Source organism: Eretmochelys imbricata, chromosome 2 (genome assembly GCF_965152235.1).
Source record: "Eretmochelys imbricata isolate rEreImb1 chromosome 2, rEreImb1.hap1, whole genome shotgun sequence".
In the NCBI taxonomy this organism is placed as follows: domain Eukaryota; kingdom Metazoa; phylum Chordata; order Testudines; family Cheloniidae; genus Eretmochelys; species Eretmochelys imbricata.
This window is the reverse complement of record NC_135573.1, coordinates 219810202-219834295: the sequence shown is the minus strand read 5'-3', so window position 1 is coordinate 219834295 and position 24094 is coordinate 219810202. Positions and strand designations below refer to the sequence as shown.

Genomic DNA, 24094 nt, shown 5'->3' with positions numbered 1-24094 from the left:
AGCTAATATTAGTTCTGTACATACAGGCCAACATTTTAAGAAGTGACTAGTGATTTGGGCTGCCTCCTTTTTGGATATCCAACTTGAGACACGTTACCAGAGACTCATTTTCAGAAATGGGTGAGCACCCTTTCTCTGAAAAGTATGCCTTGTTTTAGGTGTCTCCGGTTGGGCACACAAAATCACTAGTCCTTTGGAAAAATCATATGCTCCAGCATTTCTTTCAGTGAGCTTTGAATAACATCTGAGGTAAATATGATTTCCTTAAGGGTTAAGTAAGAGGAACTTAAAACTGTGTAAGCATAGTGATCCATCTAACCATAATGATCATCATGTAAAGATTGGCATGAGTGCTATGCAAGCATAAGTATTGTATTTCCAAACAAATAACAATGCAAGACTACTTTATACTAATTTAATCAGAAGCTCTTCAGTTTTAGCTTATACAGTGCCTTCAGGTAGGGTTGGGTCTGAAAGCAAAAAGTAGTATAAGAGAAATAAAGATTTCTGTACACCTTTCAGTGCTTTTCCCTTTTAATTGCAACATAATTTATTTTATTTTACTGTCATGTATATACTTTTTTGTTTCATTCTATTATGCAGGGGCCCTAAGATATCAAAATATGTTAAATAGCCTAAGAGTTGAAGTCGCTCATAGATTTTACCATAATTATATAATAAAAGGACTTGACAGGGCTTACCTTTCTAACTGACAAAATTATTCTAGTGGTAAATCCAAACCTGCTTCAACAGAAGAAAACACTGATTCAGTTATATCCATGGTATTTAAATCCCCCAGGGATACTCATAAATGACACATTTTCATTCGCTGCTCTAAGTGCTGTAACAAGAGAAATAATTTCAAGCACCATTAATTTCTGTTTAAAACTGTAGCATATTTTATTTTTCAAATAGATTGAGGCCTCTATTATTAAATGCTGAGTATCAAAATGTTTGACATCTTAATCCTAAAATTGAAATGATATTTGCCATATACAGTACTATATTAAAACAACAAAGTTGGAGGGAAAAGGTATATTCCTTTGTATACATAATAAAGTTATTACTGTGAAGATCTAGATATATATGGTATACATGAGTGTATCTACATTCTAGTTAATGTGAATGTCTGTCATATTGTGACAAGCACTAAAAGGTATGCTAGTAGTGTTCATATTGGCACATCATTCTGGATTCTTCTCAAGTGTTCATTCCTGTATTCACGCCAGAAACATTCATCTTCACCAATCCCAACTGACAGTTTCTAGAAGGCAATAAAAATTAATTTGATTATTAGAGAGTTTTGAGGAATGCAACTGCTGCACTTTAAAGTCACTATAAAGATCATATTTTCTGTGATTTAGATGAGCAGAAACTTTCTTAGACTCACAAGCAAAAATAAGGAAGTTAATTCTGATACCAGAGATAATGGTTCAGCTGTTGCTGTGTTGGATTCTATATCACCTAATTAATATGATGTACCCACAGGTCTAGTTGTTTAACTGTAAACACTTATGCCACTTACAGCAAAACCTTAATTTTTTAAAAATGTCTTGGACATTAAGGAGATATCTAAAACATCAATCTATATAGAGGTAGCTATTATAGAGAGAGCTATAGCTATGAGACAATGCAATAGTTTTTCTTTGGAGGTTTCAGACTATAGGCAGTCCAATATTCCCACTTGTGCCCTCAAGTAAATTATGTAACATCACCGAGCCTCCATGTCTCATCAGTCAAATGATGATACTAATGCTTACCCACCTATTGTAAAGCGCTTTAAGATTTATGGATGAAAAATGCTACCTAAGGGCTAGGAATTCTATCTCGTTGTCTGTGGAGGCACATGTTAAACAGTATCTGCGAAATATTCTACATGGCAACAAGACAACTGAATTACTGTAGTACTTCTATAAATCAGGTTTTGCATCCCTTTAGACAGTTATACTTGGGAGACCACTTGAAGAGTTGAATACCTCTGGTCCCTGTGTTCAATATGCTGCACAATTAATTTTCTTATCTTTTCAATTTAAAAGGATTTGTGAGGATAGCCTCCAGCACAGATGTGACTTACTTGTTCATCCATGAATACAGGTTTTCTGACATTCTTTTTCTGTCTCAAACCTATTTCTGGTGCCATGACAACCTCCATACCAAAATCGGGCACAAGAATTGGCATCCTTGTCATAATACCACTTTACCAGATAATCTCGACAGTCTCCTGGTTTCATAGGCTCCAAGCACCTAGGATCTGAAAACACATCAAGTTAAGTTAGCTGGGAATTTTCTTCCTTATTGTGTTAAATTGAATTTTATAAAAGAACCTTCTTCAGTAAATAAAAACCATCTTCTGTTCCACCCACTTGATCTCTTGGGGTCATATACAGCCCTCAATCAAGTTCCCATTGATATCAGTGGAAGGTATGTGAATGGATTGAAAGATATATGGACTAGTGGCTCAGTTTTCAAATTGGGGTGCTTAAATCCCTATTCTGGAACCTAAATCAGTGTTGAGGTGCCAGAATTGTGCTCTTATTCTAGAAATTGTCATTGCCAAGCAACAGCAACCAGTTGGATAAAAAAAATTAGTGGTTTGCAAATATTTAACTCCAAGTTTATACATGCTTTTATTTTGTTCCCGATATAATCTAGGGAATTTAGGGTCTAGCAAATATTAAGGTTTGTTAACACTGCCTAGACTAAAAAATAGTGGAGGCAACTCTAGTGAGCAAGCTACCTCCTGAAATATTGTGAATGCCATTCATCCTTGATGAGAAACATGTGCTACATTTCCAGGCCCCAGGCTCACCTGAGCAGAGTTTGCTAATTGTTCTCAGTTGTGTATCGAGCTATTACATTTTTTCTCTGTCAAAGCTAAATGATTTGAACTCAACTCTCCAAACATGAAAATGACTTATTCACTTAATCCACTCTGCCTCCTTATTCACTCTGCATTTGGCATAATAAAAAAATTAAAATAGGTTGTATTCAAAGTGTTGTGAAAAGTAGTCAGCATTTAAGAGGAAAAAATGAAGTCCTTAAAGAAACCCAAACAACACCTACTGTAAAACAAAAACCAAAGGTAAAAAGACAAGAACAAGATCTTTGTTCTTTCCAAATTCTAGCAGCAGCATTTGCTCCTTACCTTTTCTAGTTGCTATTACTTGAGGCTGCAAAACTGTTGAAGGCCATTCTACATCTGTGATTATACTGAATGGCAGAGGTACATCTGGACTAGGAGTTCTACTTTCCAAGTCATCAGGTCTGCCATAAAGAGAAGAGGTCACTGGTTGTCTGTGACTATCAGGAAGGTTCCTTTGAAAAGGTGTGCTAGCAGTATAATCCAGTGAGACAGATAACAGCTCCGTCTCTCTGTCAGTCTCTGGAGGGCTCAGCTACAAAAGGATTCAAAGTTTATATTAGTGGTAAAATTCTACTTAGACTCACATACCAAGAGAAAAATTGAGATGATGTAGGAGGCTAAGAGTATTTTCTCATGTGCTATTTAGCTGTATTGGTCGGCAATTTCATACCTCTCTAATGAATTGTGAACCTCCACATCTCTCTCTTGCTATTTTTGGAATATATTTTTAGAACTTCTTGGGTGCTGCCAGACTGAGAAAGCAGTATAGTGCTTTCCACTTAATTCAGTAACAGGCTATGTCAAACCTAATTCTCATTAATCAACGCCGCAGGAAACTTTTTGTTGGCAAAGTAAAGAAAATCAGGGATATGAGGGGCCAAAGGGTAAAATGAATCTGTGAAATGCTTCATAATTTCTAGTATGTAGTTCCAAGGGATTATGTGACATTTTAGATCCTGAATCTAGGCACTGAGATGGATGGCACCCTATTTGCTGCATTATTTGCAGGGGGATATGCATGCATTCTGCCTCTTTCCTACTTTTAGGAAGTAGGAAAGTAGTGCCTAAGAGACTACTAGAGCAGAAGGTGATAAACATTTAAATTATGCAGACCATATCTTAATACACAGATTGTTCTGTGGACATTTCTCTTCCCATTCATGGTCGCATGGGATCATCTCATCTCCCTACTGCTGATAGTCAGAATTTTGAATGGTTAACCAGATCATATTAAGAAGCGAATACAATTGATCAAATATCAGAATTTGAAAAGAAATCTACAATTGATAGTGAATTGGCAATTAGGGAAATAGAAATATGTAGCATTTTTTGGACAAAATAACCCCCCTTCCTAAAACCTGTAAAGCTCTGTAGATCATTAACCTAACCCCAAATTCTAAAAATGACTCCAAGGTTTAGAAACAATGGAATTATAGATCACAGAATGGAGAGATTTCTCTGAATTATCAGAATTCCAGATCTATAAATAATGCATTGCTTTTGACTTACGAAACTATGTATACTCTCAATTAAAAGAAATAATATTATAGACTTCAGCATTTCAAACAGCAATTTAAAGCATGTAGTGTTATAGATTCATGTGAAATAATACTGGATACTGGTGAGCTGATTTGTCACTTTTATAACTGGACACTATGTTCTGCATCCCTTGTTTACAAGCAACCAGAATCCAGGGCCAGTCCAGGGAAAATCCTGCCCATTTTGACTCAATAGCTGTAATTGTGTAAATATCTTGCGACAGCAGCTACAAAAGAGCCATGAGAACACCTGTTCTGACTTTCAGGTGACATTGTAAACAAGAAGCGGGCATCATTATCTCCTGCAAATGTAAACAAACTTGTTTCTCTGAGCAATTGGCTGAACAAGAAATAGGACTGAACGGACTTGTAGGCTCTGAAGTTTTACATTGTTTTATTTTTGAATGCAGTTATATTTTTGTACATAATTCTACATTTATAAGTTCAACTTTCACGACAAAGAGATTGCACTACAGTACTTGTATTAGGTGAATTGAAAAATACTATTTCTTTTGTTTTTTACAGTGCAAATATTTGTAATAACAAATAAACATACAGTGAGAACTGTACACTTTGTATTCTGTTATAATTGAAATCAATATATTTGAAAATGTAGAAAAATCCTAAAATATTTAAAATAAATGGTATTGTATTATTGTTTAACAGTATGATTAATCATGCAATTAATTTGTTTTAATTGCTTGACAGCCCTAAAAAATACTTTTCTGCTTTTGGGTAACATATAGTTGGTTTGAACAGATGTTCCTTAGAATGGAAAATATCACTAGAACTGTAACATTTTAACTGTTAAAATAGTTTTAAAAAAAGCAACCCTGCACCCCCTCTTGGGTGTCCATAATACATGCAGAAAGAAAGGAAAAGAGACAGCAACGCTTGAAAATTGAATGATCTGGTATCAGCTAACAATATCCTAGAGGATATTATAGAGACTAGGTGTGTAAGGTAATATCGCTTAATGGACCAATTTCTGTTGGTGAGAGAGACAAGCTTTTGAGCCACACAGAGCTCTTCTTCAGGCCTGGGAAGGGTAATCCCAGCATCACAGCAAAATGCAAGGTGGAACAGATTGTTTAACATAAGTAGTTGGCACATATTGTAAGGGACTATTCAAGGTAGAGTGGCCCATTAACACCTCTGCAGTCATAGGGCAAAAAGACAGGGTTAGTGGGTTACAGGTTATTGTAATAAACCTTAAATTAAGTGTCGCTAGGCATTTAGTGCACTGGATGAGGTGCACCACATGTTGTGATAGGCATGTCTAGGACCCAGAGATCTGGAAAGGGTGTTGTGGGGGATGTTGATCATTGTAGCAGTGGAGATATGTCTTCAGGTTTTGCATCTGTTGCTCTGGCAGGTCTGGTGCCACTTTGAATTGATGTGTCCTGATCTGTGGGGAACTTGCTTCTGATGATGAACTTGCAAAAGCTGTTTGAAGGTCTGAAGTGGGGGTTCAGGAAAGTTTTCTTTCAGAATGGGGTCCCCATCAAGTATGGATTGTTTGATACCCTGCATGGGTTCCAGTGTGGGGTGGTAGGTGAAAACTAAGCAGGTGTGATCAGAGAGGAGGGGTTATTTCTGTATTGAAGCAGGTTCTCTTGGGGTATTTGGGTGGGCTGTTCCATGATGCAATGCACTTCTCAGTGGAGTGTCCTTTTTCGGAGAAGTCGGTTTTAAGTGTGTTAAGATGTTTATCCTGGACTTTCTCCTCAGAGATTACAGAATCTAATTTTCAACATTTTCATTCTAACTGCACAAGACTGTGCCTTCACAACACATTTGCACAGGCAGTTACCATATTTTCCACATAAAAATGTCTTCTATTGCATAATTAGGCATATAAACTGGGTGCGTACTCAACTGCAGGGGTAAAAGTAGAGGCCAGATTGAAGCCCCATTAAAATGTTGCTTTAAGAGTGAATTTCATGTTCTGTACATTCATAGCGTGCATGTGCACTTTGCTACATATATTTTCTTTTCTTAGATAACTATATTTCCTAATAGTACTTTTCCATGTAAGAAATTGTTCTAGTTGCATTCACAAAGGGGTGGTGATTTGTACAATTGTGAATGGAAGGAGAGGTACCCACAAAGCTAACTTTAAGATGTGTCCATACTATGAAAAATTTGAAAATCCTTGGAATAATATATATTTTACAGATCTCCGTTTGATTCTAAGACTCCAACATCTACTTCTTTTGGTAAACAGCAGTTTTTTAATAATTAGCAATTAAGTTCCAGATCTCACTTTAAATATCCTTTGTCCAAATCTTGCTTCTGTCTATTGAAAGAATTCATGATTTGAGCATGTTGCCTCTTGGTAGGATAATGAACAATGTAAGAAATTATGTTTTAATGTAAATACAGCCATAGTTCTTTTAAAAGATGATCAATAATTATGCTTTACTTACAAAATTGATAGTTTCTTGCGTAGGTGGAGGGACATAAAGTTCTGGAGTCTGAGTTTTACCAAACTGATCAATATTACGTTCACTGGGTGTTTCAAATCCAGGGTGAAGAGTAGAAGATGAACTGAGGACTCTGGTGATATATGAGCTGGAGTCACTCTCACAGATTTGTTGGATGAGATTATTCTCAAGAGCTGCAAAGATTAACAGAAACAGGAAGTTTGTAGAGGCTAACAAAAGAAAAGATAAACTTGGAGCCTGATTCTAATCATACTTGCATTGTGGTATAAAGCATGAATCTTTAATTCTAATGGTTAATGAGGTATTGACCGCTAAGGACATGTCAGAATTGCAGTGGGAAGGAATAAAACCATGTAGTCTTCAGAATGATTTGATTTTAAACTCCAACATTTGATAGAGTTAGAAACATTTAGTTAAAACAGTTAATGCTTCCAGGACCAGTAAACTTTTCTAACTACTGGTGTTGGACCAGTGTCCGGAAAGAAAAAATTGTATATGTTAGTGTTTGAAAGAGAGAGATGAAACACTTCCACATTTTACTCTGATTCTGAAAGGAAATTCAGTGCAAAAGTGGAACAGTTGCCAGAGTTGCTCTAAAGTGATCATACACATGAACAAAAAAAAGTCTATAATCCAGTGCAGTGGTTCTCAACCTTTTCCATCCCTTGACTGCTTTCCCCAAGAAACCCCTTAGTATCTATCTGGAATCCCTCTCCCATTTAGCAATATAGAAAGAGCAGAGTGGTTATGACACCTGACACCTGTTCATGACCCCAGTTTGAGAACCGTTGCTCTAGTGTCTGTAGATCTGCTTGGCAGTCACCTGTTTGTCTTGAAAGCTGTGTCATATAGCATATCCTAGATGTATTTACCTCTAAAACACACTTAATTAATTAGTACAGGGAAAATGTATTAGAAAGAGAATGACTTGAAAAGTAGATCTTAAAATTATCTGAAAAGAACTAATATAAAATGAGTATTCTCAAATCTGTTTATTTTTGTTGCTTCATATATCAATGATATTTCCCAATTAATGACTGAATGGGACTAATATATAGGGCTTTATTAGTTTAAAGAGCATAGGGACAGGTGACTAGAGAAAGTTGCTGAATCTGTCATTAAGGTCCCAATCCTGCCATGAGCTCTTCATGGGCTGGCCCCTGAGCCCACATGGAGCCCCACTGAGTTACTGCTGGCCATAATCTGCATCAGAGTATAAGAATGATGTTACCATTTACTCAGTGAGGTTCCAGTTCTGCCAACATGTCTGTGCAGGCAGACTTTATTACAGGTTCAGGGGCTAACTGAGTAGGTGGTATCATCTGTCCTATACACTGATGTAAATATTGCCAGTGGAGTTGAAAAAAAAGATTTAGGACCAGATCCACGAGGTATTTAGTCTTCTAATTTCCATTGAGGTCAATGGAAGTTAGGAGTCTACCTTGGTGGATCTGGGCCATAATGTTTTGATTTTCCATAGAAAAATCTTAATCTTATGAGTCTGTAACAGGGCACGCTGGCGCTTTAAGGCAGGATACAGGCCTAGCACAGTTCTTTAGAAATTTCAGTTTAGAAAAAAGGCTTTCTGCAGATTATAGCTCCTATGGGACATGGCGACTACAAACCTGAGAGCCAGGCCGGCTGGGAGGTCCTTTTTCCCAGCGAGAAAGAGACACGGGAGGGATGGTGATGGTTCTCTCAGGTGAGAGAACCTGGAAAGGCTGTGCCAAGGGCAAAGGAAGACAGAAGGCAGAAGATTCTGGAAGTAAACTGCTGGCTAGGTAAGTGGTGTAGGGTGGAGGGTTTTGATTTTGTGGAACATTGGTCTACTTTCTATGGGAAGAGGGGATTGTATAGTTTAGATGGCCTCCACCTCAGGAGAAGGGGAACCAATCTCCTTGGGGACAGGCTAGCTAGAGTAGTCATAAGGGGGTTAAACTAACACCAAAAAGGGTGGGGGATAAGAAAAGGAAAGATATAAGCACTAGTTAGCACAAAATTGAGATGCTGAGAATAAAGTTCCACCTCCCCCCCCCCCAACACACACACACTGTGAACAAGTTGGCAACTGCTGACGGCACTATGTATATGGTGGCCCTGTTGGAGAGAGTTACGGCAGACATAGTAGATATCAAGGCCACACGATACACTGTTACCTCAGTTAACTCCTTTCTGCCAGCGCTGACATGACAAGATGGGTGAATGAAGCAGAAGGAATAGTATAATCAGTGGAAGATCAAGTACAAGGGCTCTCTGCCCAGCTGCAGAGAAGCACCGACTTATTTTTTCTTAAATCTGAACTGGCAGATCTCAAGGGAAGGTCTCGTTGCAATAATTTGAGAATTATCAAGATTACCTGAAGGGGCAGAGAAAGATCACTCCCTAGAATTTGTTCCTTGGCTCCTTTGAGAAATGCTCAGCTTGCTGGATGATTTTAAATTTGATTTAGAATGAGCATGTAGGTCCCTGGCTCCTAAACAGCCTGGAATGCTAAACCTTGTGCACTGATTGTCAAATTTCTCAGATTTACGGCAAAAGAAAAATATTGCGGCTAGCTCATGGGTGGGGGGAGATCCGTTGAGGGGATGCCACAAAATAAAATAATGATTTCTCAAGATATTGTAAAAGATATGGTTGAACAGAGATCAGGCTTTAGAAGAGGATGGGAACTGGTTAAGCAGCAAGGACTTAAATATTTCATAAAGTTTCCAGCTCAGTTTCATATCAGGATTAGTGAGGAAGTGTATCTGTTCCAAAAGCCACAGGAAGCAAAAAGGTTTTTAAATAACCTGAAGTGAAATGAGTATCTGTTCTGATTTATACCATGTTTACTTCCCAGTTGTTATGTCTGCCTTACCTGCACTTATGAACCTATCCAATTATTGTGACTGACTGACTGACTTATTTGGGTTATTTCTTCAGCTCCAAGCTTATACTTCATTCATTTTTGGGACACATATATAAATTCTCATCAAATTGTTAACTGTGAAGCGCCCCAGCAGGGGAGTTAAGGGAACACCTCATCCTGAACTGATCTCATGGGAGCGAACTGACTGTGAAAAGGATTTATTTAAATTGCATATGAATATGAAGTTCTTTGCTCCTGTATTTGTGCTGGGGTATTCATGAAACATTTGACAACATCCCCATGTGGCAGATCAACATGAACCATTTGTTTGTAAATATTACAAGGCCTGTGTATTAGCTGGGCACCAACATACACCAAAGATGGAGTGGTGCAGCTCCCTGATGCTCTGTAGAAATTTGAGGGCTCTGATATCACTTTTTAAAATTGATGCCAGTGAGAGACCCTGCTGTGTTGCCGTGCCTTGCTGCTGGGGCTCCTCAAAGCCCAGCAGCTTGACAGCCAATGTGTTGGAAGTAGGAGAGATGGCTCTCTTCCCTACAAGACGTCCTGGAAAGCTGCACAGGAGCTGAGCAATGTAGTTATACCCCCTATGGTCCAACAGAGCAGAGGAGAAGACCAACATGCGTTGCTGAGCTACAAGAACAGTGACTTCTACCCTCCCTGTCACCTTCTACTTTCTCCCTCTCACCCTGACCCTGCTTGCCCCTCTCCCCACATCCACTGCCTTCCTCTTCCCCCCCTTCTTCAGTTCCTTCCTCCATCCTAATGCCTTCGATAAGCTCAAACCTGGAGTTCATGAACATGAAGTATGAAGTTAGCATAGAAGAGTCACTTATTTGCTGTGTTTTTGGTGCAATAATTTACAATTTTGGGAGCAGTTAGATTCCTCTCCTCTTAGTTATATGTTAATATGAAGAAGGGAAACTGAATGTTTGGTTGTAAACTAAAAGGGGGAGGGACACGTGGCTCTGGAATTCCCACAACATACAATGTCTTACTCAGTGCACCAACCTGTATTACCAGTATTCTGGTGTTTGGTTTGGCAAACTGAAACAAGTACAAATTAGGGGATAATATATGTAACCTTGACATACCTAGTTAAGAAGTATTACATTTGTGGAGTGCATGATCCCTTCCTATCTCCTTACCATGTAGTTACTATTCTGGTGTAGGGAAAATAGGATGCCTGTTTTAAATAAATAATAGTAATAATAACAATACTTTAAATAATGGATATTGGTGGCTCTCCCGGCCTGGATAGTGTGTCTCCCTGGCTGACCCCTCCGGAATTTATGAATGGATTAGTTTTGTCTATATAATGTTAAGTATTTGACAACTATTGCCTTTTCATTGTGCTTGCTTATGCTTGGTATAAAGTTAAGTTGTTATATGTATGTTACGTTTTTGCTTTATCTTGTCTTTTTGTGCTCTTCTCCCCTACCTATTCCCTGGAAGTCTGGCAAGTGTCAAGCATCTATCTGGCAAGGTAATCCAAAATCTGTGGAATGAGTGTCTGAGACATTTCATCCATAGACTCCTACCCCAGTGGGTTTCTGTATGGGGAGGAAGACGAGACGTAATAGAGCAAATTATACAAACATTCCATCCCCTTCATTTGTAAGGCTACAAAATAATTCTTAACACAGCCAAATGGTCCTGAATCTTAATTTTATTTCCTGGGATGTAATGTGTCTCAATATTCCATTTAAAGAAAAAAGTGTACTGCATGTTCTGGCACCATGGACCATGCTGTGCCCTGGAAGCGTCGAGCAGCAGGTTGGGCTCCTAGGCGGAAGTATGCAAGCAGCTCCACACGGCTCTCACCTGCAGGCACTGCCCCCCAGCTCCCATTGGCCAGTTCCCAGCCAATGGTAGTGCAGAGCCAGTGTTCAGGGCAGGGGCAGTGCGTGGAGCCCTGTGACCCCCTCGCCTAGAAGCTGGACCTGCTGCTGGCCGCTTCTGGGCCACAGCGCGGTGTCAGAACAGGTAGAGACTAGCCTGCCTCAGCCGGGCAGCACCAACGACAGGACTTTTAATGGCCCGGTTGGTGGTGCTGACCAGAACCGCCACAATCCAGTGCCTTACATTCTGCAACCCAGTACTGGGTCACGACCCGCACTTTGAAAACCAGTGGCCTAAGACAAAAGACCTCTGCATGTAGAATCACGGCCATCCATGATACACATGGTAAACAATGTACATCACCTGAAGATTAATGAAGTGTTCTTTAATTTCTGCAAAGATCAGTACCAATTGGACATAAGCCCCTTCACAGATGCTTTGGATCAATTTTTCAAAAATATTACATTACTGCAAATTACTGCAGACTGGCACAGAAACCTTGATGTGCCTCTAACAGAGGATGAGTTAATTGAGAATATTAAGAATATGAAAGTGGCGAAAGCCCCCAGGCCAGATGGCTTCCCTGCCAAATAGACACTTCCTTGATGTCCTGTCTGACAGGATGCTTATCAGTTTGATCCGAATGCACTAAGACTGCCAGAGGCCTTAGATCTACTGGGAACTTTGGAAATGCTTCAGAAACACTTGTGGCGGGAGCAGTGCACCGAGCTCCCTGACCCCTCCACCACCTAGGAGCTGCAGGGATGCAGAGTCAGGTAGGGAGCCCCTGCCAACCCAGCCAACCCTCCCCCCACCAGCAACAGCAGGAGTCCTGGCTGTGCACCACCTTCCCCCAGCAGCAGCGGGGGTCTCGGGCCACTCCCCCCAGCCACCATGGCGCCCCCAGACTGCCCCGCCCCGAGCATCCGCGGCCCCCTGCCCAAGTTTTAGTCACAGGTATTTTCAGTAAAAGTCATGGACAGGTCACGGGCCGTGAATTTTTGTTTACTGCCCATGACCTGTCCATGACTTTTACTAAAAATACCCGTGACTAAAAGGTAGCCTTATCTCTAAGTACTTACATGGGGAAGAAATATTTGATAAATGAACTCTTCAGTCTGTAAGAGAAAGGTATAGTACAATCCAATGGCAGAAAGTAGAAACTAGAACAATTTATACCGGAAATAAGTTGTATTTTTTTAACAGTATGGATACATTAATCATTGGAAAAATTTACTCAGGGTTCTGGTGGATTCTCCATCACTGGCCATTTTTAAATCAAATTGGATGTTTTTCTAAAAGGTATGTTCTAGGAATTATTTTGGGGAAGTTCTATGGCCTGTATTATACAGGAGGTCAGACTAGATGATCACAGTGGTTCCTCCTGGCCTTGAAACTGATGAATCTATGGGGTGGAGTGCCTGGGAAGGAATACTTTGTGGTGGTGTCTATGGGGAGGAGAGGTTGGGAAATGTCATAAGCTCCCTTATAGCACTATGTGAAACTGTGAAAAGGAGGGAAGGATTGACAGACCTTGAGGGAGATTAGTGGCCCAGAGAGAGAGAGACAGAATGCAAAGGTGAGGAGAAATCCTCTTCTCTCTCCTGCATGAAGGACAGAAAACTTCACAGACAATGGAACTTTGATCCAGCAATGAAGCATCCTGGGAAAAGACTGACAGAAGCCTTCAATGGAAGGCTGGTAGCCCACAGAACAAAAGAAGTTGGATAAAGAATGGCTGTGGGAACTCTCGTTGTTTGTATTGGACTTTTATTTACCCTGGAAGGCATGAAGATTTGATTTGGCTAGAGGACTAAATTACAGAGCGAGTGAAGGAAACTGAGGAACGAGTTGCATCTGAAGGTAAAAGGCAAGCTACTTTGCCACAGAACTATACTGACTGGCTTCAGTTGCTATGTCAAAGGCCTAATTCCATTCAATGCACTAATTTCATGGTTCCTGTTAAAGAGGTAGTTTCTCTTACCTGGCAGTGTGATGAAGTCCTCTATCTGGTAGACATGTTCACTGTCAGGGTCTGTAGCTATGAGCTGCAATTCTTTCAGAAACTCCTGAAAGTTGGGATCAGTCTTCTGAACTACCCCAATTACAAATATCTCAATGTTGATGGCATGCGCATTCCTCACTACGACATCCAGTCTTTGATCACGAGTATCAGCTTGTCCATCTGTTATCACAACAGCCACTTTTCTTACCCCTTGTCGTGCAACCTGAAACATCTTAATGGCTTTGTTGATAGCTGCAGCTGTGTAAGTGCCTTCCCCTAGGTACTGCATATTATCAACAGCAAGTTTCAGCCTGTCTTTGCTCATGTGCTGCTGCAGAGTCGATACCAGCTCTACTTTGTGGCTGAAGTTGATAATGCCAATGCGGGCTGTACCTTGGTTGACTGTTACCCTGTCAATGAGTGTATTCACAAAATCTTTGATAATTCTGAAGTTGTCTGGTCCAACACTTTCTGAGCTGTCAATCGCAAATACAAGTTCCAGTGGAGTTTCTTTACATTTGACGCTACAGCCTAAAATATTAACAATTTTAGACATTTTATGAGAAATTTCCTTTCGATTACACAATGAATGCAACTGAAAAAATATATATCAGACTCTCAGTCACCCAAGCCAAGGGGACTTTTCTGAAAATAGAAAACTAAAGTAATCTACAGTTACTGTTACTAAGAATTTTTCATAGCAAATGGTAGGCCAGATACAGAATGGAGAGAAAGGGTAGAAGATTCTGACTTGCCAAATTTTAAAGTATTTATCTATCTTTACATTTTTATAATGAAGGTGCTCTTTTTCCTTGTTTACATTTTGTTTATTTATCAACATCTACTAAACCAACATCTACTAAATATTTATTAGAATGTAAGAATGGTTATACTTGGTCAGACAAATAGTCCACTTAGTCCAGGATCCTGTCTTCTGACAGTGGCCAATGCCAAACGCTTCAGAGGCAATGAACAGAACAGGGCAATTATCAAGTGTTCCATCCCCTGTCATACGCTCCCAGCTTCTGCCAAACAGAGGTTTAGTGGTACTAAGAGCATGGATTTGTGTTCCTGACCATCTTGACTAATAGCCATTGATAAACCTATCCTCCAATAATTTATCGAATTCTTTTTTGAACCCAGTTATTCTGTGGGCCTTCATGACACGCCCTGGCAATGATTTCCACAGGTTGACTGTGTGTTGTGTGAAGAAATACTTCCTTATGTTTACTTAAAAACTGCTGCCCATTAATTTCATTGGGTGACTCCTGGTTCTTATGTTTTGTACAGGGGTAAATAACACTTTCCTATTCACTTTCTCTACAACATTCTTGATTCTTACAGACCTCTATCATATCCCTCCTTAGTCGTTTCTTTTCCAAGCTGAACAGACCCAGTCTTTTTAATCTCTCTTCATACGGAAGCTGTTCCATACCCCTAATCATTTTTGTGGCCCTTCTCTGTACCTTTTCCAATTCTAATATATATTTTTGAGATGGGGCGACCAGAACCACATGCAAGTATTCAAGATGTGGGCGTACCATGGATTTATATATTAGCATTCTGATGTTTTCTGTCTTATTATCTATCCCCTTTTCTAATAGTTCCTAACATTCTGTTTGCTTTTGTGACTGCCGCTGCACATTGAGCAGATGTTTTCAGAGAACTAAGCACTATTACCTACATAGGAGACAAAGTATCCATAACTATACCAATTTAATAACTTTCAGTGGCGCTATTAATATATTCAAAGTAAATTAATAAACAGAAATGTTCTTTATTGCATTTTGCGTTTATAATTTTAAGTTCTATCTCCCTTAAAGCCCACAATCTAGTAATTGAAACCCTAACATTTTTTCTGACAGTTTAGTTTATAATTTCTGAAACCTTTAAAAAAAGACATTAACTATGTGGTTTATGTCCTCAGATTTCCCAGGTTTGCACCGTCTGTAAAGGCAATATGCCCAAACTCTAGGCCCAGTCACCCCTTCTGCAGACAGTGTGCAGTACAGAGTTAAGGGAAGACATCTCAGTGAAGTTATCCTTCCAGTAATTCTGTGTAGAGAACAGGTTCTTTCTTGGCCACTTGTGGAACATTCTGCATGGCTTGCCGACAAACCCTGCAGATCCCAGAGATATGCAGAAAGCCTGGCCCCTGGTGTTCCCTCCTTCTTCTTCTCTTCCTTCCCCTCTCCCCTCCCCCCACTTCTTTGGCAGTGTGGCTATGCTGCCAGGACTTCCTCAGCTGGTGTCTGCCCCTGGAACCCTTTTTACACTGCTGGGACAGTGTCTAGGGACATATGATACAGTTTCTGGCTGGATCATACTTCCACTGTGAGCTCTGCTGGATTTCCTTTTGATTTGCAGAATTCCTATTGCTAGCCCATATGATGTGCTTACTTTTCAGCTGAAAATCATAGGCTCTACCCAACTTCATTTATTTTCTGTAACATCTTATTTAAAGATGTTTTACTGCTGACACTTTACATGTGTTCCATTATGACAGAGATCCTTCCACACTAACATGGAGTAGCAGGTTTTACTTGTATCCTTTCAACCATGGTAGTTTTATTAAAACTTGTTATTTCTTTTCCATAACATAGATCTTACCACATATTTCCATGATAAGTCTGATAATTTCTTCTTTCTGAAAAAGAGCATTCATTAATGTGTTACGTTTATTCTAATCCTGGGGCATGTTTTTCTTTTGTTTGAGCTGCTACTGCATATCCAAAACCTGCTGTCCCATTCTACTGAAGTTTTGCTCTTTTACAGAGCAAATTATATTGCACTTAGAGTCGATTATAAAGTGGCTGGAACTCATAAATGTCACCAGCTGACAGGAGGCTATATCATGCCATCAGCTTCTAAATAGTACTCCTAGTTGAAGTCAACAAGGAGTCCGGTGGCACCTAAAGACTAACAGATTTATTTGGGCATAAGCTTTCATGGGTAAAAAATCCCACTTCTTCAGATGAAGTCCGTTAGCTGTTCTTAAAAATCTACGTAATATGTGGCCCAAAGTATTTACAATAAATTGCTCTTGATACTAATCATAGGTCTCAAGAGTTGTAACCTGTTGTTCACATCTCGGGTATTAAGTCCTTTAATGCACAATTTAAAAAGAAAAACTTGCAAAGATGACATGGTTTACTCTATGTGGTTATGTCAGAGACCGCATGGTCCATTATTTTATTATCCTAAAATGACCTGTTTGGATGTTTGAAAGAAAACTATGTGGTCTAGACGTCATTACTACATATCCCAGTTGTTCCCGTATGCATTTCTATCCACCCATATTGTACATTCTCAGCAAATTGCCTGCTTCTGTCTATCACATGAAAGGGTTTTGGAACGCTCCATGTTTGGCATGTGTAGATTTTTCAGGAAGTGGTATAGTTAGCAAAGTATTTCCACCGCTCCAGCCAGCAAGAAGAATGACAACAGCACAGCAGAACCTGCCTATGACACAAATTCCACCAATAAGATGATAATCTCTGGTGGAATTTGTGTTCTTCTTCCACATGTATTGCTAATGTACTGTCAGTGTGTCTCTGAATTCCAGGTCAGCCCAATTTACAATAACTTAGTCAAACTCTGAAGCAGCAGGATCAGAATTTCTTCAAATTAACAAAACATGCACAGTTTTTGCAAAGGGTAAACTCTTGACTGTCATGAATCAATAAATGTACATACTTACAGTAAGACCAGGTTCACCTTTTCTTCCCACAAACCCCTAAGAATTGTAGAATGAGATCAATTAATAAATGCTAGTTTGTCTCATTTCCATTCTGTAAAATTAAATAACGTAAAAAAGGCATTTTACCATTGGTCCCGCAGGTCCTGGTTCTCCAATATCTCCTTTGTCACCTTTCTTTCCTGGATCACCTTTCTCCCCATAATCTCCCTAATAGAATACAAAGGGGTAAAAGTAGTGAAGTGCTAGAGACACACAATTGGAACTGTGCTTCCCCAGTTTTTGTGTTCTTTGTATTAGCACATGTCCTCCATACCAACCCATGGAAGAACTCTATCTGTGCATTTGAGATTACTGGTCAATGGGCAGTTTGTACATGAACCACTACAGTAATTACTGCGGTGACTGTATGTCAACCTAACATAGTTTTATAGTGTAGACGTGCACAAAATGTTTTCAGGATCAGGCCTTTAGACTTCAAGCTCTCTTTAAGGTAGTGTTGGTCTTTTGTTTATCTGCATAGAACCAGGCGCATCTAATAAGAAAAAAAATCCTTTATTAACGCATAGGCTAGAATTTACCTTTGAGCCAGGGAGGCCATATCCCTCTGAACCCCTAGGTCCTGGTAAACCTGGAAGTCCTTGTTCTCCCTGAATACAATATGGAGAGTTCAATTAAAAGTGATATTAAGTTATGGAAAAGATACATTCATGTAGTAACATTCTATGTCATGGAGAAAATCGAAGTCTTTGCATTATATGATGTCACTAACAATTCAAAGGTGCTGTTTTAAGTACCAGTGATAACTAATGGGTTTGGATTTGGCGATTCAGCCCGAACACTAAGGATCCCACAATACATTTTGTAAAACAGGGGTTGGTGTACGGTGCACCAGTTGCTCTGCTGTATGTATATAATTTTGTAAAATGCTTTGTGATGGTAGCACTGTATTCAGTATAACTGCCACCATGGAAACTGGACATTAAAAACAGTAATTTTTAGCTACATGTGGATTTCCTGAATGTACAGAAAATCCATTACAGTGATAGAGGTTCACAAACCTTTCTGTTCCTTTTAATACAGGAATGTTAGTATTTTTTGACTGAGACATCATGCCAAATGCAGCCAACAACCCCACAGCTCAGCTAAGCAGTTGCAAATGTTACATAACAGGAATGTGCATTCCCAAAGCCCAAAGGAATGATAAACAGATGTCTCAGTAGTGCAGCCCCACAGAAAGGAAGTAATTTGTCTACCTTAAATCACTTCTTCCACAGCCACTGGGAGTGCTACTATAGCATACAATACCTTTAAGGCCTAATGAAGATTCAGATCTGTTAGGGTATATCTACGCCACAATCCGAAGTGTAACACTAGCATGGTTAAAATTAGCAGTGTGGCCACAGCAGCATGTGTTTCAGTGCAGGCTGCAGAAGCACATTGGATAAACCACACCCCTGAGTGATGTAAGTTATACCAACCTAAGCACTGGGGTAGATAGGGCTACGTTAAAGCTCTCCCACCAACGTAGCTACTGCCTCTCACGGAGGTGGAGTAATTAAGTGGACGGGAGAGCTCTCTCCCACTGGCTTAGCGCGTCTGGTGAAGAGGCTGTACTGTTCGCAGTACTGCTTCTAGTGTAGGCTAGCCCTTAAGTCATACAAAGTGTTCTCTACCACCTTTCCCCAGTCTCTGGGTTGTAGCAGTCATTTTTTTTTAAAGTGACGGGGGAAAATAAGTGCTGGGACAGCCTGAGACCATTCTAGGCTGTGATTCCCAGGTGAGATATGGCATTGCACTAGCATAAATCTGGAGTAATGCTGTGGAGAAGCAGTTACCCCTGAGGTGTAATCTTAACCCCAGTGAAGTCAATGAGAGTTCTCCCATTGACTTCAATGGGACCAGGATTCTATACCAGGTCTCCGTTCCTGTTCTTTTGTAGATCAAACATTTTTTTTTGCGGGGGGGGAGGAGGAGGGGAGGTAATCTGATCAGGTCTTTAGAGTAAATAGAAATATGATATTTTACATTTTTGTCATGTTTTTAATAAAAAGAAAGCAAAAGGAATATTGATGCAATGTGGCCCAGTCAATGGCCATTCTTTATCAGTGTTAATTACTGCAGACAGCAGTCACAGATCTTTAGTTTTACTGACTGCAAGCTAAAACATTAGATTGGTTTAGAATGACACTAAAATGTGGATGGAACATGTTATGAAATGAAAATCACATATATAGTCTGACATTTTCCCATGAGAACATAAGCACAAGGCTTGAAGCAGATGCAGGAAAGTTATTTATGTTTCACTTTACCCCATTTCAGAGTTTTGTTTGTGTGTGGTCCTGCTAAAGTATTACTGGTTTGAAAATGGAAACATCTGAGGCAAGACTCTGTTTCCATAAGACTCTCTTTCTGTAGCCTCAGACAAGGGAAGCGAAAGACAGCAGAGAAGGAAATAAGGACCTATGAAAATTATTAAAATGATAGTAGAGGGATTTACTTGCAGCGTGAGTGTGTTAAACAGAAGGATCAATTAAGAGAGGACATAAATGGCACCCGAAGTTACATGTTGGTAAAATGGAATAAGTGATATAATGTACATAGTGATTTAATGTACATAGTAAAAGGACAGAAGGGTGAGTTTGTGGCATGACTAATAACAAGAGAATGACAGGTGTAAGATAAAGCTGACTATGTGAAATGCAGCTATTTCAATTCATATGCTGAAGCCATCTGCATCACTCAAGCCCAATGAAAAGAGGGGTACTGTGACAGGGTGCTGGCTAGGAAATTCTGAGCCGGCCCTCAGTGGATCATGGTCATCACATTAAAAGCCCTCGGTAGTGAAACTATTACTGCACATCTCAAAAATACTGCATGTTTTGAATTTATCTCACAATGGGATAGAGGCAACATTTAAAGTTTTGTACATATATGACTACTCCTCTAGAGCAGGGGTTGCCAACCTGTGGCTCCGGAGCCACATGCAGCTCTTCAGAAGTTAATATGTGGCTCCTTGTACAGGCACTGACTCTGGGGCTGAAGCTACAGGTGCCAACTTTGCAGGGGGGTGCTCACTGCTCAACCCCTGGCTCTGCCACAGGCCCTATCCCAACTCCACCCTCCCCTCCTATCTCCCCCTCCCCCCGCCCCCGAGCTTCCTGCATGCCACAAAACAACAATTGGGAGGTGCAGGGACGGAGGGAGGGCTGATCTGGTAAGCAGGAGGTGCTGGGGGCGGGGGAGCTGATGGGGGGCTGCTGATGTATTACTGTGGCTCTTTGGCAAGGTACATGGGTAAATTCTGGCTCCTTCTCAGGCTCAGGTTGACCACTCCTGCTCTAGAGAATTTTTTGGCTACCTTTTAGCTATCAAAGGAGGGGACAGATTCTTCCTCCTATAACTGAAAAAATGTGGATTTGCATAAATACTGTATATTCTGCAGATTATTTTTCCTGCATTTTAGATACATTTCAACCATTGAAACATTTCCACTTAGCTTGGCTTTCCCTCCTTGCTACAGTGTTAAACCCACTGTAACGACAAGGTTTAGTCAAATACATTCCACATACTACATTCTGGAACCACTTACACTGCAAGGACTGATAGCATTGCCAACGGGGTACGGAAGGCACATTTCTCAACACAGCTATGCCAGTGCACCTCATCACTAGGGGCTTAATCCTGCAAGATGCTGAACATGCTATTCTTGAAACAGCAAAGCATTTAAGTAGACACGTAAGCGTGTATGTATTCCCATTGATTTAGAAGATAAGGTTGGCACTTGGGGTGCTCTCCATTAAGGCCCTGGACATTAAGAACTCGCTTCTCTACCTTTGTTCATAACAGCCAGTTTGTTAACCCTCAGAGTGCACGACAAGGTTCACTTTGTTCCCTCACTCATAAGTGATGGCTGGGGCTTGATACTGGGGCTGGGGAGAGGGATTGTGCAGGAGGCTGGTTAACTTCTGTTATATTTATGTTGCCTCTGTGTTATTTGATTTAATCTGGGAGCAAATGACAGATCTGTCAGTGTATTTTTAAAATATGGTAAAGAGTGCTCAGAGCAATGAATGGACACCCAGACCTGCCGACAGAAATTTTGGGCCCCAGGGCTAGGGCTGTCCCTGGTCGGGGGGCCCCAGAGTGGGCCTGTGGACACCCTCTTATTATAGACTAGTAAAAATCCAAATAATAACCAGCATCTTGTAGAACTGAGACTTACTTTTCGTGGTTAAAAAGTATCAATCAGACAGCAGACGTAATTCAGATTAATTTAGGTGACCGATCACACACCACAAATAACAAAAGGTGAATAGTTGAAGTAAATAATTCATAAACAACCCATCAGTTTAGAGGTTAAATTCACAACTAATATTCACTGAGATTAATTCAACTGGCTACATTAAAACTGCCCTCTACACTGAATTTACGCACAACAAAAAAAACCCAAAGAATCTCTGCAAAAGACTATTTTAAATAGAGAACTCTTGGCTATACATCATGTTAAACTTGGTTACCTTGCTTCCTTGTATGCTATCCCCTTGAGGGCCAGGTGGACCTGGCAAACCCTTCTGTCCCACGGCTCCCTGTTAAGAATTGTGCAGCAAAGAGAGAAGAATTAGTTTGAGGACTCTCAGTTACTGACATTACTCTTAATCAACACACTTTTACCACAAGCAAAGATAAGAGTAGAAGCATTTTAAAACTGTAAGGGCTTGCTACACTAGCATGCTAAATTGGCACTGCTGCGATTGATGCAGCGGCATTGATTTAGCACGTTTCGTGCACATTAACCTGTTGTGTGCCACATCTCCAGGTATGCCAAAAGTCACTATTGTGACACATCTGGTGGGGCCTGGGCATGCTGATTCAGAGTCACATTCTGCCTGGTCCTTACACAGTGGGAGAGAAAGATGTAAGGTCCAGGAAGAACTGCAGCCCTTGTGCTTTAGGAAATACCGGGGCTGTTCTCTCCCTACTTCCCTGGGGTCTCTCAATACCTCAAGGATGATGCAAGGCTATAACTCTGTAAGCTGCATCCCACAAAGGTGTGTAGGAGCAGACATACAGCCTCTGAGCTCCTGGAAGTTCTGGAGGCCCCTGTGGCTCTGAACTACCCCTTACAATGGGCTCTAGACCGTGGGCATCACGTGCTGTGTTTTTTATGTTAGCTAACAATTTGATATGTTAAGAGTAAAATCTTGTAGCTTTGAAATTAAAGCTATTAATTGAACACAGATAAGAAACGGGGTGATTAAGAAAGACCGCAGCACTAAATTGTCTTAATCCATCTTACTATTTTGTTGTTTCTCCCATGCAGTAAATGGCATATCGCCAATGTTGTGTGAAGGGCCAGTGTTCTGCGGATACTATTTAGAAGTGCTGCATAACTCAGATGTCTTAAGAATCTTCACATGCAGCTGTTTAGCTCATGAATCTTCCAGCTGTTAACGGCCACTGAAAAGTAGTTGCTGTGGTTTGTGGCAAGAGTTGTACACAGATTTATTTTTAGGTTGAGTTTGTATAAAGTATAACATGTCGGTGAAAAGACTATTTTGAGAACTGGGTAGAACATGCTTCAATCAGGGCCACAAAATTCTTAAGATAAAATGATTTTCCTCTCTCCATTTAAAACAATTTTTTTCATTCTGTTACTCCCTATTAAGTTTAGTGTAAGTAGTATATTTTCTGACACTAGTTTTTGCTGGCAATTTTTGTTCTCAATCCATATATTACTATTTTTAAATATAGTTTGCCATGTTGTTGTTAGCCATGTTGGTCCCAGGATATTAGAGAGAGAAAGTAGGAGAGGTAATATCTTTTATTCATTAATGTGGTGACTTGGGTTTAGATTTAATTGGGCAAGAATTGCAGGTATATATATATATATACTTTAAAAAAAAACACCTCAAAGGAAACTCCTAGAAAGAAACAGCACTGAAATAAACAGAAGCAAACACAGTCTGTGTTACTAAATTTAATTAGGAGCTTTATTGGTTTGATTATCTATACAATTGTAGGGACAATCTCACAAACACTTGCATATGTGCTTAACTTTAATCATATGAGTAGTCCCATTGAACTCAATGGGATTCATCACAAGCATAAGTAAGTACAGGATCCGGGCCTTTATCTTTTGGGCAGGATTGTGATCTCAGTCATACCAGTGCAAGTCCAGTAGTCAACGAAGTTGCACTAGTGTAGATGAGATCAGTGTCAGGTCTCAGGCATTCATAAAGATCACAAATCTACAAAATGGACTCTGACAAACCTTTGGACCAGATATTCCTATTCCTCTAGGCCCAGAAGGTCCTGGCAGTCCTCTTGCTCCAAGCTCTCCCTGAAAGAGACACATAAATCAGTTATCATCTAGTAACTTAACTTATGAACTGATATACTTGAGGTAGTGACCATTCTTTCATTTAGAATTTTATTATTGTATTGTATTTATTATACATTCCTGATAAAATCCAGGATGAGACAGTCAATCACGCTTATATGATATCTTAAAACATACATAAATCTAAGTGTATGCTTAACAATTCTATTTAAAATAAAAAACCAAAATGGGAATAATTGTACATAAAAATTACGAGGGATTTGAGTCAGAAGCTATATATGCCAAAACACAGATCATGTGACAGCAGTTCAATATCTTAACTAAAATTTCTTGGTCTCAGTTCAGTTCCTAACTGACAAAGGGCCACACCACCAAAACCACCATTACACCTGGTACTTATCTGCTGCTTTGTCTGTCACTTTTTACCTCCTACTGGGGAACTCTGCAGGACAGACTTGAATCACACTGGTGGGTTGCTGTAGACATTTAT

At 39.9% G+C, this 24094-nt stretch overlaps 1 protein-coding gene across 1 annotated transcript in view; it reads right to left on the bottom strand.

The window, feature by feature from the left end:
* Nucleotides 1-2078: 2078 nt before the first annotated feature.
* The window catches only part of COL28A1 (collagen type XXVIII alpha 1 chain), a 113282-nt gene continuing 91266 nt past the window's right edge, over nucleotides 2079-24094 (bottom strand). Inside the window, exons 25-34 of the mRNA XM_077809387.1 lie at nucleotides 23536-23604; nucleotides 21782-21850; nucleotides 17843-17911; nucleotides 17391-17471; nucleotides 17265-17300; nucleotides 16175-16211; nucleotides 13544-14095; nucleotides 6831-7021; nucleotides 3146-3395; nucleotides 2079-2251 (exon numbers count right to left, since the gene is read on the bottom strand). Of these exons, the coding sequence (XP_077665513.1) occupies nucleotides 2079-2251; nucleotides 3146-3395; nucleotides 6831-7021; nucleotides 13544-14095; nucleotides 16175-16211; nucleotides 17265-17300; nucleotides 17391-17471; nucleotides 17843-17911; nucleotides 21782-21850; nucleotides 23536-23604 (1527 nt within the window). The remainder of the gene's footprint in view (nucleotides 2252-3145; nucleotides 3396-6830; nucleotides 7022-13543; nucleotides 14096-16174; nucleotides 16212-17264; nucleotides 17301-17390; nucleotides 17472-17842; nucleotides 17912-21781; nucleotides 21851-23535; nucleotides 23605-24094) is intronic.